Raw genomic sequence first — 18,646 nt, 5'->3', positions numbered from 1 at the left:
TGTTTTCATGCTTACTAAGAGTATAATAAAAACTGGATCATATACTACATATAAGCCTGTCTCAACAAATTTGAAAGAACTGAACAGTGCAGACCGCTTTTTAGACCAAAATTAAATTAAACTAAAAATTAATAACAAAAAGGAAACTAGACAATCCTCACATGTTTGGAAATTAGGAAAGTATACTTTTCAAAGAACAATAAAAAAAATTACATAAGAAAACTTGGACACTACTCAGGGACTACTTAGAGAAATTCACAGCCTTAAATGCTTATATAAGGAGGGGGAAAACCTGAAATGAATACGCTAACCGTATCTTTAAAGAAGTTAAAAAAAAGAGTAGCAAGATAAACCCGAAGAAATTGTAACAAAGGAGATAATAAAGAGTAGAAACAAATAATATTCAAAAACACAATGCATACAATAAGAGAATCGTCAACACCAAAAGTTGGTCCTCTTAAAGTCCACTAGATGGGACAAACCTATGGCAAGATTTGTTCAAGAGGGAAAAAAAAAGAGAGAAAAACTATAATTATGTGAGAGTAGGAATGAAAAAGGGACATTAGCGCACATACTGTAGATAAAATGTCATGAATTTTGTCCCAATAACTTTGAAAATACAAATGAAATTGACAAATTTCCTACAAATATAAAATGTTCTAGAGTGACTCAAAAAGAAATAAAAAACGAAGTCTTATAATTGCTTTTAAAAATTGAATTCACAGTTAAAAATTTTCCCACTAAGGCTTTTGGCAGAGATAGCATCACTGGTGAGTTGTACCAAATATTGAAAGAGCAAGTACATAATTTCAATTTTAGAAAAGCTCTTCCAAAAAATATAAAAAGAGAGAATGCTCTTCAGCTTTTTGAAGTTAGCGCCCTGGGAAAACTTTGTCCTAAAAATAAAACAAAACAACAATAAACAAACAAAAAAAACCCCGGGAAATTACAGGACAATTGGAACTCCTAAACATAGGCAAAGTCTAAACAAAATATTAGCAAATGAAATCTAGCAATGTATTAATAAGAAGAGTCAACTTGTATTTATTTCAGGAATATATGGTTGTTTAAAAAACAATGTAATTCACTACATTAATAAAGAAACTCATATGATCATGTCAATGCAGAAAAACCTTTGATAACATTCATTCATGAACCCCCCCCCCCCAAAAAAAGCACTCTTAGCAAATTAGGCATACAAGGGAATCTCTTTTACCTGATAAACAATTTCTTCTATAAAACCTACATCAAATAACATACGAATAAATGCTGAAAGCCATCTCTTTGGGATCAGCAACGATACAAGAATGCCTACTAAACCACTTTTATTTAATATTGCACTGCAGGGGTGCCTGGGTGGCTCAGTCGGTTAAGCGTCTGACTTTGACTCAGGTCATGATCTCACGGTTTGTGAGTTGGAGCCCCGCGTCAGGCTCTGTGCTGACAACTCAGAGCCAGGAGCCTGTTTCGGATTCTATGTCTCCCTTCCTCTCTGCCCCTCCTATGCTCTGTCTCTCTATAATAAATAAATGTTAAAAAAAAAAAAACTGCTTTAATATTGCACTGGAGGCTCTAGCCAACTTAAGAAGACCAAAAGAAAAAAACCAGATGATTAATATTTAAAAGCACAAGGAGTGAGGGGTGCCTGGGTGGCTCAGTCGGTTAAGTGTCCGACTTCGGCTCAGGTCATGAACTTGCAGTTCATGAGTTCAAGCTCTGTGTTGCACTCTGTGCTGACGGCTCGGAGCCTGGAGCCTGCTTCAGATTCTGTGTCTCCCTCTCTCCCTCTGTTTTTCCCCCGCTCCCACTGCCTCTCTCTCTTTCTCTCAAAAATAAATAAAGATTAAAAAAATAAAAATAAAAGTACAAGGAGTGGGAGGGAAGAAATAAAACTATCATTATTTGCAGGTGATATAATTATTTTAGAAAATCCAAAAAAATCTGAGTGCAAATTACTAAAATCAATAAGCAAATGAGGCAAGATGACTAGATAGTGGATTAAAATACAGAAACAATTTGCATTTCCACATACCAGTAACACACTGTTAAGAAACATAATTCAATAAAGATACCATTTGCATGACTGTGTATACATTTGACAAAACTCATTCAATTGTACACTTGAAGTGGGTGCCTTTATCATATGTAAATTATATCTCAAAAAAACCTGTAGAAAAAAGGACACCATTTGCAACAGCAACAAATATACAGAAGAATTTTTAAAAGTACCAAAGAATCAGGGTGCCTGTGTGGCTCAGTCGGTTAAGTGTCCGACTTTGGCTCAGGTCATGATCTCAAAGTTTGTGAGTTCGAGCCGTGCATCGGGCTTTGTGCTGACAGCTCTGAGCCTGGAGCCTGCTTCGGATTCTGTCTCCCTCTCTCTCTGCCCCTCCCCTGCTCGTACTCTGTCTCTCTCTCAAAAACAATAAACATAAAAAAAATTTTTTTAAGTACCTAAGAATTAATCTATCATATATAATAACTTTCTGGGGAAAACTATGAAGTTTTAATGAAAGGCACAAACTAATATTTACTTTTTTAATATTTATTTTGAGAGAGAGAGAGAGAGAGAGAGAAAATGAGTGGGCAAGTGGGGAGGGGGCAGAGAGAGAGGGAGAAAGCCTGATGTGGTGCTTGATCTAACAACCATGAGACCATGACCTGAGCTGAAATCAGGAGTTGGATGCTTAACCCACTGAGCCACCCAGATACCTCAGCACAAAATGATATTTAAATAAATGCAAAGATATAACACATTCATGACATGGAAGACTTAATACTATAAAGATGTCAATTCTCCTCTATTTGATTTTTAGATTCCATGAATCTCAGGTCAAAATCCCAACAAAATTTTATGAGGGACTCAATAAACTGTCAATAAAATTTATATGAAAGAGCAAAGGGCAAAAAAATACACAAAAAAATTCTAAAAAAAAATTCTAAAAAAAAATTACCTAATCCCTTATAGTAATTAAGATAGCATGATGTTGGTATAAGGATAGACAATTTGACCAAAGGAACAGGAGAGTCCAAAACCAGACCATGCACATTTGGACACTTCATTTATGACAACCGTGGCAATGTAGGTCAGTGGAGAAATGACTGATCACCCAATAAATGGCCCTGACACAAGTTATTACTCAAATGCAAAGAGAGAGACAGAGAAAGAGAACTGGATATTCTATACCACACAATACACAAAAGTCCATTCTACATAAACTAAAAACATTAGTGAAAGGGACATCTTCAAAACTAAGAGAGAGAGAGAGAGAGAGAGAGAGAGAATGAGAAAACCACTACAATACTGGAGGAGCAAAAAAAATTTTTTTAATCAAAAAATGTAACAAACACTAACCAAAAAGGGGAAAGGTTGAAAAGTTTAATCAAAAAGTGGATTACAAGCAATAGGTAAAATTCACTATGGAACATAGTGGGGAACAAAAGTATCTATTTTTTTCCCAGTAAGAAGAAGAAACCAAAAGACGAGCAAAAAAACAGTACAAGAAAGTCAATCCAGTTATAAAGTCAACAGGCCTGATTTTGAGCAATCAGTGGTGTGTACGGGAGACGACCCCCCTGCACCCCGACGGGAGGTACCTGCACAGGGACGGGGGCGCCGGCACCACGAGGAAGAGTTCACAGAACCGAAGCGCACTGACTCTGCAATGAACATGAACTGTAAGTGCTGCTGTCGGGTTTTCAACTTTTAGATTTGACCCTTAATGAATCTCAGAAGACTTAGTTATGGTCACTGAAGAGAACAGAAATATCAGCATTGACAATACAAAAGATAGATGACAGAAGTCAGGAGGCAAAAAGAGAAGGGAGAAGTAGAGAGAAGGTACTAATTTCCTCAGTTCACACAGTGCAAGTCAAAAGAAGTTACAAGATATAGAGGTTTAGGATTAGTATTTAAAATTACAAAGGTAAAAGTAAAATAAAATAACAGGTAATCAACTTTAAAAATGGTAATATAATCATGAAAAACTGGGATGGGTTGATACGTAGAGTTATAAGTGAGACTGGTTCCTTACACAACAGAAGGAATTCAACAGTGTCCAAAATTGGGAAGTCAAAAAATGGGGCTCTGAATACATCAGAGATAAAGAGGTATCTGCCAGCAAATCTAAAAGCCAGACAACACACAATGAAGTGTGGGAGAATGTGCTGCATTTCATTTTATGCTCTTTTATTCTAAAATTTTTAATCTATAGGTATGTATCATTTTAAAAGAAGTTTTTCAGATTATTGAATGAGAAAGAAAATAAAAGATCAAGAACCCTAACTGCTTTTTTAAGGAGGTTAAAGAAAACAGATGTCTATTCCAACAGAAAAACTTCTCGACACCCGAGAAAGACTAATGATCAAAAGCCTACTGACTTTATCCAGGAGGACACATAACATCACCATTTAATTCAAAGTGAAGAAACCAGTTTAGAGGCTGAATCTTAAAGTTTCATTGTTTCTCCTCTTCCTTACTCTTCCTCTTTCTCTACTTCTCTTTTTTGATCCTGTCTGGCTTTCTTTCATTTAGCATGAATATTCAAAGAAAGTAAAAATAAAACACCAGTTTTATTTACAGAATACAATCTTGTGTTTCCTAATTTTCTCTCAATACAAAAAATAAAAATAAAAAAACCAACAAATTAAGTTGATTTTCATTTCCATGTTGTCTGAACCAGTTTTAAACACCTCTGTGGGCATTATAGCCATAGAGAAGAAATGATCACTACCGCTGATTTAAGGAAGAACACGCTAACAACAAAAGGTAACCTTGCTAAAACCAGTTCAATAATTACTCTTCAATATATTAATTAATGTTTCTGTTTGTGATCATTATCACTTAGACTTCAGGGCTCAGGAGCTATATGCTTCCATGTAAATATTTATGGTGATTTAAATAAATGAAACCTTGAAGTCTTTTTTTTTTTTTTTTTTTTTAACGTTTATTTATTTTTGAGACAGAAAGAGACAGAGCATGAGCAGGGGAGGGGGAAAGAGAGAGCGAGATACAGAATCTGAAACAGGCTCCAGGCTCTGAGCTGCCAGCACAGAGCCCAACGCGGGGCTCAAACTCACGAGCTGTGAGATCATGACCTGAGCCGAAGTCGGACGCTCAACTGACTGAGTCACCCAGGTGCCCCAAAATCTTGAAGTCTTAAGCTCCCCAAAAGTAAAGTAAAAACCAGAAGGTTAAATGTTCATGTTAGGTAAGTTGGCTGTGATCCAAAAGAATTCAGCAAGGTCTCCATTTCAGTATAATCCATATCCATATCCAGGTGTATACTTACACTATATTTGCAAGGTCAAGTGGTTTCTCTGGTTGCTCAGGAAAAACAGGATGTGGGGGTTCTCTGGTGGGTACACACCCCAAAGATTTACTAATTGCATGGCTCAGCTTCTTTGCAGGGGATTTCTGTGTCAAAGTAGAAAATAAGGAAATAAGAAATTAAATCTTCAAAATAATGAAAAGGAATTTCCAAAGAACTTGGTGACAAGAACTAAAGAAAATATCTTTTAAATACAAGCTAAGTTGCATTATAATCAACCTTACCGGGCCTTACAGAATGGGACCTACAGTTGTCCCAAGGTCATTTGTGGTCCTTCATTTCTATACTTACTCCCTCATTTCTACCATGCAGTCAGACTATAAAGTTAACGTTAACTTTCCTTTCGAACATCTCTCTGTGCCCTTTGCATGAACTCTCTCTTCTGATGCTTCTGGATCATTTTTTGTAAGATGTTACAGTTAATTTCCCAATCAGAGTCAGAAATTTTTGGTGGACTAAAATACTAAAAGGCTAAGATAATGCTGAGAGCTCGTGGCTTTTGAATGTTAGCAAATTAGCTGACGAAGTCACATCCCAAAACATGCCTATTAAGAGAATATTCCCAAAATAAACGTGAGGCAGAACATTTGGTGCTAAGGGTCTGGCTATGTATACAGACACAGATGAATGCCCTCACATAGACAGGCAGTCAGCATCAGACCCGTGACTGTAAATTCAGATATGCGGAAGGTACAAGAATAAGTTGGCATACTAATACATTTCTCTGTAAGGTAGAACCACACACGCCAAATCCAAAGACTATCAAGTCTAAGATGTATCAGTAAATATACACACTAGTAAACAATATGCCACAATTAAATTATTCAGAACATTCACATTGGAAACCCATATATAAAGGAAGCTCTTCATATATTGATTTTATTGCCCACCCAATTCCCTTTAAATAACACATTTGTCTGAAATTTTCTTGGCAGGATGTTTACTGCAAAAAGGTGTAAATATTTCATTCTACTCCCTCTGCAACATATTACCATATGTAGCACTCTAGTTGAAAAACAGAACTTGTTTGCAGCCATGTGCCTTATCGATATCACATCTCCACTTAATTTTTTATATGCTACTTGCACCCATTTAACACAAAATAAGCAAAACTCTTTGCCTTTAAGACTATGAAGGGAAAGTTAATTAACACCTTGTTTATAACACGGACTAAATAATACCAATTTCTTCAGAAACTTCATATATTGGCTCCAAATCACCTACCACTAACCCCTTCAACACATTAAATTCTGAGCAAAGCCTAAATGTAGTATTTCCTAAAAAGCGTAGGAAGCTAAACAAAGCAAAAACCTGAAAATCCCCCCTAAGTGCTCTCCATTTCCCCTTTGCCCAACAGGCTGAAATGTGACTTGATCCTCCCCTCTGACTTCTACACTGTCCCCAGACCTCACATCACTTCTCTGTTTAACATCTTTCAAAGACTCCTAATCACTTATAGAATAAGATCTAAGTACCCACCATCACAATCCACATAAAAGCTTTCCTACCTGGCTCCCGCCTCTCCTCACACCAGCATAAATGACAAGCTGCTCAGTTAGCCCCAAACACCGTGTTCTCTTAGGTCACTGTACCTTGGCGTGTGCCTTTCTGAGATCACCTTTTGCCAGTCTATTTTTCTGTAAATTTTCTGCTCATCTCTCAAGACTGCTTGCAAGTCTTGCTCCGGGCAGACTTTTCTCACAGTTTCATAAGCCAGAGACCACCTTTCCAAGCTACCCACTTACTGTGCACAAATTTCCACTGTTATGCTAACGATGCTATCATGCACTTTTTAATTCATGTGCCTATTTCTGTGAAACTGGTGCTCCTGAAAGGTAGGATCTACATGTTAATCATGTGTATAGTTCCAGGATCTGTTCCATAATGGAATATGTTATTTGAACAACGGGCCTAGATGAATTTTCTAGACTGCTTTTTCCTGATCAAACCATATAAACTTATTTCTTGAGTTACAACACAAGTAGGAGAGAGAGGACATCAGAGAATACCTTAATTCACCTTTACAACTAAACACTACATCTGTGATCCATGTATTAATTTCATGATATTTTGCTGTCTGAGAACCCCCTGGGCCATTAATTCGTGTAGTCTATGAGATGGATTATCATATAGACTGCTTTAGCTGCATCCTGAGCAAAAACAACCATGAAATCACAGGTTTCACATGTATATTTTATAATGAACATTAAAATAACTACATAACTATTAAAATAAAAAATGGCTCCCTCTGTACCACCTAATAATCTCTAGTAGTGTGCTTGTAATTCATTTGAAAATACTGCTTTAGAGTCAAGGCTTAAGATCAGATCCAACTTTGAGTCTCAAAAATATAGATAGGGAGGTAAAATTAATACATCAAAGTCAATTCTAAATGATTAGAACATATCATGAGTTTTGACATGTATGGAAAGGGAAAAAGACTGAGAATAAATATACATATTCAGGAATTACAATATTAACTAAGGGCTAGGACTGAACCAAAGAGGATATATTACTCTGAAAATGTTATTTATTTGTTTATTATTTTAAGTAAGCTCCACACCCAACGTAGGGCTTGAACTCACGACCCTGAGATCAAGAGTTGCATGCTCTACTGACTGAGCCAGCCCAGCGCCCTTACTCCGAAAATTTTAAAGACATGCATTCAGTTAGGTTGTCTAAATATGTAAATAAATGACTTCCTTACAAAGATAAATTATGATATGGACCTGAAGTGAATTTTGCTATCTAGTTAGTTTAGGAGGCTAAGATTAATAAAGCCTGTAAGCATGAATCCAAAAACGGCTTTAAGCACCAAGATAGGGACATTACCTCTCAGGCTCCCGGACCTGTAGGACAATGCCCAGGACTTGGCAGTCAGTTACCAAATATTTACAGAGGTGAAGAAGGGAGTGAGGAAGGAAGAAAGGCAGGTGAGGCACAGGGACTGGTGTCTTCCACACCTGGTGTAAAATACTCTGCAAGAGATGCCACTTTCTGTCTCTGTACCTTTCCCCTCACTTGAACTCTAAAACTGATAAATATATGGAGAAGCCTTAACCTAAAAAAGTAAATCTCTTCTAAACACTCTGAGGTGATGATTTTCAAACTTCGTCCGTTTTCAATACCTTAATCCACATTAGTCAATTTCAAAACATTTCCTACCATTTCTTCAAAATACTACAGGGTACGATTAAAGAAGTCTATATCAGAGTGTATAAAATGTGTATGTGCAGTTTAAAAAGTTATAAAATAAATACCCACCTACCCACTAGTGTGCCTGAGAAACCGAAATATGGTTGTCACTCTGAAGCCTTGCTGTGGGATCTTAGGCTAAGAGCCCCCTCCCACCTCACTTGCTCCTCTGCTGGTAACCTGTATTCTGGATTTTGTATTAATCATGTCCTTGATTTTACTACTTTGGTGATTATGCATAAATACATGATTTAATACGTTTAAAACCTATATAGACTTACATAGATATATTTTTCTACAACTTGCTGCTCTCGCTTAAAATGACATTACAAATCATCCCTATTGATACATGTCACATTCATTTTTTCACCAACTGACTGTATGTCATTGCTTAATTATATCATAATCCATTCCACTGCTAATAAACACTTGGGTTGTTTCCATTTTTTCCCTCTCACAGTGTTGCCATAAGCTTTCTTGTCTAAGTCTCCTGGTAGCCATGTGTAAGAGTTTATCAGAGTGCAATGAGTTATACACATTCAATTTTACTAGGCACTCGCCACTTGTTTTTACATAGTGGTTACACTAATTTCCATTCCCATCAGCTGTGTGAGAGACTTCCTAAATCTCCACGTTCTGGCTAACCCTTGTTATTGTCAGACATTTTAACATTCGCCAATCTAATGGGTGATAAATGATTTTAATTTGCAACCCTGACTGCCAAAAAGATTGAGCATCTTTTCCAATATTTACAAGCCAGTTGGTTTCTTCCTCTGTGAAATGCCTACTCCTGTCTTTGGTGTAGTGTTACATAGGGTTGCCTTTCTCTTATGGATTTGTAAGAGTTGTTTATATTTTTTTGTGGAAGACCTATGGAAGTTAGATCTTGCAAATAACTCCTACTTCACTTGTTTTTGACTAACAGTCATATTTTTTTAGGAAGTTTTTGTTTGGTTTGGTTTTAATTTTAGAGAGAGAGTATGAGAGCAGGGGAGGGAGGAGGGGAAAAGAGAGAGAGAGGAACAAAGAATCTTAACTAGGCTCTACGCTCAGCATGGAGCCTGACAAGAGGCTCGATCCTACAACCCCGGGATCAGGACCTAAGCTGAAATCAAGAGTTGGATGTGTAACCAACTGAGCCATCCAGGCTTCCCACCACATTAACCATTTTAAAGTGTACAGTTTACCAGTAAAGTACATTCACATGGTTGTGCAAACAATCTCCAAAATTTTTTCATTCTGCCAATCTGAAACTCTATACTCATTAAACAACCCCTCATTTCCCCCTGACCCAAGCCCCTGGCAATCACCAGTCTTCTTTTTGGTCCTATGAACTCTCTACTATCTATCTATTACTATAGATAACCTCATATAAGTGGAATCCTACAGTATTTGCCTTTTTGTGACTGGCTTCAGATACTTAGAATAATGTCTTCAAGGTTCACCCATGTTGGAGCATGTATCAGAATTTCTCCCATTGTCAAGGCTGAAAAATATTCCATCATATATACTGCATTTTGTATACCCATTCATCCATCAATGGACACATGAGCTGCTTCCAAGTTTCAGCTATTGTAAATAATGCTGTTATGAACATGGGTGTACAAGTATCTCAAGACTATGCTTTCTTTTGGTATATACCCACAAGTAGAATCATTGGTAATTCTATTTTTAATTTTTTAAGGAACCTTCATGCTGGTTTCCATAGTGGCTGCATCATTTTACATTCCACCAAAGGTGGGTCCCAATTTCCTTACACGCTCACCAACACTTCTTTTTAAATACTAACCATCCTAATATATGTGAGGAATATTTTATTGTGGTTTTGATTTGCAATTCCCTAATGATTAGTGATGTCATATATCTTTTCATATGCTTGTTAGCCATTTATTTATTTTTTTAAAGTTTATTTATTTTTGAGAGACAGAGAGAGACAGAGCATGAGCAGGAGAGGGGCAGAGAGAGAATCTGAAGCAGGCTCCAGGCTCTGAGCTGCCAGCACAGAGCCTGACGTGGGGTTTGAACTCATAAACTGTGAGATCATGACCCGAGCCGAGAAGTCGGATGCTTAACCAGCTGAGCCAGCCAGGTGCCCCAGCCACTTATTTTTTTAAGGAAATAAAAGTTTTATTGAATACATCACAAGGAAGCAGCAAGCTGGAGAGCAAGGGAGAGGTTGTCTGCCACTTGCTACCCATTTTTATATCATCTTTGAGAAATGTACATTCAAGTCCTTAGCCTATTTTTCAATTGAGTTGCTTGTTTTTTGTTGCTGAGTTACAGGAGTTCTATAAATTCTGGATATGAACCCCTAATCAGATATACAATTTGCAAATATTTTCTCCCATTCCATCATTTGCCTTTTCATTATGTTGTGTTTATGTCCTTTGATACAAAGAAGTTTTTAGTTCTACTGATTTATCTGGAGATTCTTTCAGGCTTCCTACACTGACAGTCATCATCAAATAATGGCAATTTGGTTTCCTTTCAATTCAAACATCTTTTCCTTGTTTATTATGCGTCATGGGACTACTGATAAAATGCTGAACAGAAGCAGTGATGGCAAGCCTCTTTGTTTTGTTTTCAATCTTAAATAATTTCAACATTTCACCAGTAAAAATAATAGATACTATCAGTTTTTATAAATATCCTATATTAGGTTAAGGAAGTTCCTTCTATTTCTAGGTTGCTAAGGTTTTTTGTTTTGAAACTGTTTTCAGGTGTGTGTGTATACGTGTGTGTGTGTGTGTGTGTGTGTGTATTTAAATTATCAATGGATATTGGGTATTATTAAATGTCCTCTATAAGTCTTTTGAGATGATTATATGGACTTAATCCATCAATCTATGAATTTGGTTGTTATAATAATTTATCTCTAATTGCTGGAATAAAACCAGGGTGATCAGGCTGTAGTATCTTTTGTACACACTGCTGGAATCAGTTTCATAGTATTTTGTTTAGGCTTTTATTTCTGTTCATGAAAACATCTTATAAGTTTCCTTTCTTGCTGTCCTGTGAGGTTTTGGTATCAAGGTTCTTCTGGCCTCAAGAATGAAACTGGAATGCTCATTATTTTTTCTGGAATCTGGGAAATGTTACATAATATTGGAATTCATCTTTTCTTTGAGTGCTTGTTGAAACTCATGTCAAGTCATTTGGGCCTGGTTGTTTACTTTGTAAAGATTTTATGCTACTAATTCAAATTCTTTAATGATTATACCACTATTTGGGGTTTTTATTCCATTTTGAACCAGTTTTGGTAAGAAGGATTGTGTTAGGAATTTGTTCATTTCAACTAAGTTTTCAGTAACCAACGTACCAGTTTTCTTGTCATCTGTTACTGATTCTTAAGTCAAATGTACTATAGTCACAGAATATAGTCTGTGATACTAATTCTTTCGAGGCTTCCTTAATGTGGTCAATTTTTTTTGTGTTTGAAAAAAATGTGTAATTAATGGATACACTCAAACTTCCTATGGTCTGTATTTTGTCTAATGATTCTAACAGTTGTTGAGGAAAGTGTGTTAAAATTACCCATTTTAACAACGTATTTTTCAACTTCTTATTGTGCCTCTATTATTTATGTATTTTACAGCTACATTAGTAAAGGTGTATTTGTGGAGAACTTTTTAATTTTAACACTTATTTATTTTTGAGAGACAGAGCAAGGCAGAGCACGAGCGGGGGAGGGCCAAAGAGGAGTGGAGGGGACACAGAATCCAAAGCAGGCTCCAGGCTCTGAGCTGTCAGCACAGAGCCTGATGTGGGCTCAAACCCACAGATGGTGAGATCATGACCTGAGCCGAAGTCGGACACTTAACCAACTGAGCCACCCACGTGCCCCATGTGGAGAATTGTTAACTGCATCCTTTACCTTTGGCAAACTAGCTCTGGTTAAAAAAACAAAAAACAAAAAACAACTTTATTGTGATCAAGCATAGTGTAAAATGTACCCTTTTAGCCTCTCTGGTAAAAATTTTTGCCCTGAAATCTATTTTCTGAAATTAATATAGTTTCACTAAATTTCTCTTGGTTGGTACTTTGCGTGGTATGTCTTTTTTTATCCTTAACATTCAACCTTTCTGTTTGTTTGTTTGTTTACTGTTTCTTATAAGCAGCATGATGTCAAATAGAAAAATAATAACCATTTGATTATTATCAAATGGCGCCTGGGTGGCTCAGTCAGTTAAGCATCTGACTCTTGATCTTGGCTCTTGGTTCAGGTCGTGATCTCACAGTTTTTGAGTTCGAGCCCCACATCAGGTTCTGCACTGATGGCCTGGAGCCTGCTTGGGATTCTGTCTCTCCTTCCCTCTGCCCTTCCCCTACTTGTGCATGCACGTGCTCTCTCTCTCTCTCCTCTCAAAATAAACTTAAAAAAAATTTTTTTTAAAGTATCTATTTGACAAGGGGCGCCTGGGTGGCTCAGTCGGTTAAGCGTCCGACTTTGGCTCAGGTCATGATCTCACAGTTTGTGAGTTCGAGCCCCTCGTCGGGCTCTGTGCTGACAGCTCAGAGCCTGGACCTGCTTTGGATTCTGTGTCTCCTTCTCTCTGCCCCTCCCCCACTTGTGCTCTGTCTCTGTCTCTCAAAAATAAATAAATGTAAAAAAAAAATTTTTTTAAATATCTATTTGACAACTGCTGCTTTTTATCTGGAAAATTTAATTTGCTGATTACTAATATATTTTTACTTATTTCTATACCTTATTATATCACTTGGTTTATTATTTATGTCATTATTTTCCCTACATCTTTATCTTTTCTTACTTTTTAGGTTTTTTTCTTTTTCTCATTTTGTTTTCCTTTTCTGGCAATTATACTCTTTGAGTCCACTTTTTTAGTGGTTGCTTTTTGTTATTTGTTTTTTTCCCTGAACTAGAAGCAATGGTTATTAAGAATGTAATGTCGGGGCATCTGAGTGGCTCAGTCAGTTAAGCATCCAACTTTGGCTCAGGCCATGACCTCGCAGTTCATGAGTTTGAGCCCTGTGTCGGGCTCTGGACTAACAGCTTGGAGCCTGGAATGTGCTTCAGATTCTGTGTCTTCCTCTCTCTCTGCCCCTCCCCAGCTTGCACTATGTCTCTCTCAAAAATAAGATAATTTAAAAAAATTTAAAAAAAAGAATGTAGGGTCAAGTTCCTGACGGTGCTTTGCACACAAAGTAAGGCTCATTTAACCCTCCCAACAGTCTTATGAATTAGGTGTTAACAGTCTCAATTTTATAGGTGTAGAAACTAAAGCTCATATAAACTAGGCATGTCTGATTCTTTTCACAGTATAACACAGCCTCTCAACAGGTAAAATCACTCAGAGAAAAGAACACATAGAGATTAGGAGGGACGGCCCCGGACAGTGAGACATTCTTCTTGCAAGGAGTCAGCAACAGACTGGGGACACCAAGCACCAGCATGGAGGTCGTGAAGGAGAAGCCTAGCTGAGGGATGGGGACACAGAGTGGGACACAGAGTTTCCAACTGAGAAGCAGACTCCAAGTTAGGGAGGGAGAAGTGCCTTGTGCTGTTACTGCTGCCCTGTATGCTCCTGCACCAGGGCTAAAACTTGCTTTCCTCAGATAACTGTGGACCAGACACTAAGACACCCCCCCAATTTTTGTTGCTGCTGTTGAGCTCAGATGATGGTATTTTCAATCGGCCTCAAGCTAATTGCTTGCACAGCACAGGCTTCAGCTCAGCTCAGGGCACATGCTGACAGGCCCTGACACTTGGGAGCACAACAGCCTAATGGAAAAAGCTCAGGATTGGTGCCTCGGAGGCCATTTCTGTCATGTTCGCTTCAAATTATTCTCTCTGAGTCCATCATCCTGAGCTCCAAGCCACCACGGAGGGGATCCAAGCAGAAACATAAGCCTATTAAATCCTCAGACAAGCCAGGAACCTCCACTAACTATTTTAACATGAACACTTACCACAATCTTAATTAGCATCTGTACTCTCACTCTGTTAACTTAAAATCCTTTCCCTCTACTCATGCCTCAGCCACATTCGTGTCATCGTTGATTAGTTCTCTAGCTGCATCTTATGTCAAGCCCACCAAAATTAGTTGATTATTATTATTATTTTACACATGATGCTTATTTACATTTACCCACATTTACCAATTTTTCTTGTATCCCATTTCTTCCTTATTGCTTCAATCTATTTTTTCCCAAAAGTATATACTTTATTGTTCCTTCAGCAATGGTCTATGGGGGCAAAGCCACTAAGAATCTTTGCAAGAATAGATCTTTTTTCTTCTTTGCTCTTGAATAGATTAGTTAAGTACAGAATTCTAAGTTGATCTTCTTGCTCTATCCTTTAATTGCCTTTCACATTTTCCATTTCCCTGTATCTGTATTCAATATTCTGTATCCTGGTTAATTTCTTCAGATCTGTTTCCCATTTCTTAATTTTTGCTGTAGCTGTCTCTAATCTGCCATTTAACCTCTAACGAACCTTAATATTTTTATTTCTAGAAGCTCAACTTAGTTCTTTTTCATATTGGCTTGTTCCGTTCTAAAATGTCACTCTTCCTAAATGTACTTCTTTATCTTTTTAAATGTAGAATTTTCTAAAGTTGTTGGCACACTAAAACTCCTATTTTTCTCTTGCTGATAATTTCATAACTCAGTTTGCAATTTTTAATAATGAGTTCACCTTTAGCAGAGACTGCTTTTTGTATGGGAGTCCCATTTGTACCTTCTCCAGCCACTGGAGTATTTTTAGTCCCTCTTTTTCAAGGAGGCTGCTCTTCTAAAGTCCCAGCCTTTACAAAAATATCAGTTCTATTCATCTTGAATGGATCCAAGTTAGATTTCCCATGCCATGGGGGCATGAAACCCCAACCACTGGCCTAAATCCAGTATCCAGTCTGAAACCCCTTGGGACACCACAATTTGGGGTTTAATTTTTGATAGCCAGATATTTCTCTTTTATTCAAGTTCAATTCTGCATTTTAGTTTTGTTGTCGTTACATTTAATCCAACATGCTTATCTGTCACTGGGGATGGGAGACTACAGTTAGCTCAGTCTACCATGTTGCTGAAGCCAGCAGTTTTAAGTTGGAGCAACAGACAGAACTTCAGAAGTTGAATTATTCTTGTGCTTCCAAGATAAATGCTACTCATCACGCATCAAATTACTTTTTTTTTTTTTAGAGACAGAGAGAACACACAAGTGGGGAAGAGGGGCAGAGGGACAGAGGGAGAAGAGAATCCTAAGCAGGCTCCATGTTCAGTGCAGAGCCCAACGGGGGTCTTGATCCCACGACCCTGGGATCATGACCTGAGCCAAAAACAAGAGTTGGAAGCTCAACCAACTGAGCCTTTCAGGTGCCACTACTAATTTTTTTATGTAGGTTTTGGGCATCTATATTCTTTTTAAAACATATTTATTTATTTTTGAGACAGAGAGCATGAGCAGGGGAGGGGCCGGGGGCAGGGAGGACAGAGGATCTGAAGCAGGCTCTGTGCTGACAGCAGTGAGCCACACACGGGGTTTGACCTCATGAACTGTGAGATCATGACCTTAACTGAATTCAGAAGCTCAACTGACTGAGCCACCCAGATGCCCCTTGGGCATCTATATTCTTAAGTAAGGATGGCTTATTGTTTTCTTTTCTGGTGTTTTCTGGTGCCTATTTGTAGACGGAAGTTATGCTGGCCTAGTAAAATTGGTTAGATGGGTTCCAGTATTTTCTTGTGCTCCACCATAGCAGGTATAAAATGAAAATTATCGATTTCTTGAAGATTTGAGAGAACAACACCTGTAAAACAGTCTGAGCTTGAGGCTTTCTTTAGTGTGTAGATCTGTGATTCTCATTCCAATATTTATGACTGTTTTGTAACCTATTCAGATTTTCTACCTTTTATACTAAATTTGTTAGTATCTGTTTTCCTAGAAAATTGTCCGTTTCATTTAGGTCTTCTGATTCATCAGCATAAAGTTCTTTTAGTCATATTTTTTAGGTTTATTAGTTGTACTTTTTCAGTTTCAGAGTTGAAATCTCATTTTGTTTATTTTCTATAATTTTTTGTTAAATTATATACTTAAGGGTATAATAATTCTTCCTTTGTGTATTATTTAAGGACGTAGGCTTAGACATGTGCTTTCTAGTCATTTAATTTTGATAATTTTGATTATCCATTATCTTTACCCCACAAGTTTAGAACTCCAGATGTGTATACAGGTTATTTCTTCTTTCTGTTGTTGATTTCTACTTTTACTGCACTGGGGTCGGGGAATGCTCCACTCTGACACAAGGCCAGAAGGAGAGGAGGGGCTGGGGCATGGGGACACTGGAAGGAAAAAGCTTCACAAGCAGAGTCAGTGGGAGGAATGGCAAGAAGTACAGTGTGCTGGGAGCGGAGCAAAGAGGAGAGAGGAGGCAGCAGAGCTTGGGTGGTGTAGGGCCTTCACCCCAAATGAGGTGGGAAGCCGGAGGAGTGTGTGGAACGGGCAAGGATGTGAGGTGTCTCATAGGATCGTTGTGACTGCTATATTTAGAACAGACTGAAGGTCACAAGTGCAGAATGAGGGACACCATGGAGAAAGGCTCCACAATAATTTCAAAATGTATATATTTATACACATACATAAATAGACACGCAGTTATTAAAAGCAAGACAAATAGGCTCACAACTGAGAGCAACTCTTGTAAATTATACCTTTTGGTAGCATTTTGAACTCCCATTTTGTCCCTTCCAATGTTGTTTGCCTTGTTTTGTCTCATATTAATATTTTATACTGCCTTTTTTGTCCCTTTGTCAACTTTTGAATCCTTGCCTAAAACACTATACTGTGTGCTTTTTGTTGTTGTTGTTGTTGTTTTGTTAAATCTGAGTTTTTGCCTCTTAAGTAGGTGAGTTTAATTCATTTTCATTTATTGTAATTATTGATATGTATGTTTAAATTTATTCATAGCAACTTATTTTGTGCTTTGTATTTACCATGGTCTTCTTTTTTTCTACTTTCACGTCTCCTTTTGGATTGTTCCAGTTTGTGTGTGTTACAGTTTTTCTTCTAATAGTTTTAAGGATCTAGATTTTTTTTTTTTTTTGCTTTGAATGACTGATTTATTCTTTTTTTCTTTTGATTTCTTTTTTTTAAATTTTTATTTAATTTATTTTTTTAATTTACCTCCAAGTTAGTTAGCATATGGTACAACAATGATTTCAGGAGTAGATTCCTTAATGCCCCTTACCCATTCAGCCCATCCCCCCTCCCACAACCCCTCCAGTAACCCTCCATTTGTTCTCCATATTTAAGAGTCTCTTACGTTTTGTTCCCTTCTAAGGGTCTAGATTTTATATCGAATTCTAGTAGCTGCCCTTACATTTTTAATGCGCATATTTTCTTATAGAGTTGATTACATTTTATCATCCTCCTCCTGCAATCCTATGCATGCTTTTATTTCCTTTTCACTCCACCTAAGCACAAATTCCATGTTGCTATCTTTGCTGATTAAAGTTACAACTTGCTAAAAGTCATTTGCTCTTTTACAACCAATGTTTACTCAGATTTAACATTGTTTTCCTGCTTTCTCTGCTTCTTCTTTTCTCTTTTATCCTATTGCTACCTTCTTGGTTCATTTTTTGTTTTTTTTCTTACTGCAGTGTATCTATCTTTAAATTAGTTCTTTCAGCAAAGGGCTGTCAAAGTCCTTCAAGTCTAAAAATGTTATTATGAGTGCCCTCACTGTTGAAAGATAGTGTGGGCAGAAACAGAATTTAGGTTCTGATTTATTTTCTCTCAGCATCTTTAAGACACTGTGCTACTGTTTTCTTAAAACCAGAGATTAAATCTAATATTATCTGGATTCTCATTCTTTTGTAGACCATCAGTCTTTTCTCTCTGGTATCTCTTTGGAATTTCTCTTCTTCATTATCACCGGGATGTATATAGGTGTTGTTTTGTGTTGTTCCTTTTAAAATATATTCTTCTTGACATGTAGTAGGCTCTTTACACTTAAGGGCTTGCACTTTTTCAGTTCTTGCAACTCCTATTAGATAAATATTGTAACTTCTACATGGTCCTAAATGCCTCAACCTTTGTTTCAAACTCTTATCTCTTGATGCTGAGTTTTGAGAGAATTTCTCACCCTATTTTAGTCCACTAATTTGTT

At 37.2% G+C, this 18,646-nt stretch overlaps 1 protein-coding gene across 36 annotated transcripts in view; it reads right to left on the bottom strand.

Moving 5' to 3' along the window:
- DTNB (dystrobrevin beta) overlaps positions 1–18,646 on the bottom strand; it is a 239,834-nt gene that overhangs the window by 111,031 nt on the left and 110,157 nt on the right. For all 36 annotated transcript variants that reach the window (XR_008289633.1, XR_008289634.1, XR_008289636.1 and 33 more), the window contains one exon: positions 5,292–5,416. Coding sequence is in view for 30 of the 36 variants with exons in the window: in XM_053201135.1 (XP_053057110.1) it covers positions 5,292–5,416 (125 nt within the window). In the remaining 6 variants the exon portion in view is untranslated. The remainder of the gene's footprint in view (positions 1–5,291; positions 5,417–18,646) is intronic.

Source organism: Acinonyx jubatus, chromosome A3, assembly GCF_027475565.1.
Source record: "Acinonyx jubatus isolate Ajub_Pintada_27869175 chromosome A3, VMU_Ajub_asm_v1.0, whole genome shotgun sequence".
NCBI lineage: Eukaryota > Metazoa > Chordata > Mammalia > Carnivora > Felidae > Acinonyx > Acinonyx jubatus.
This window is presented reverse-complemented; position numbering and strand designations above follow the sequence as displayed.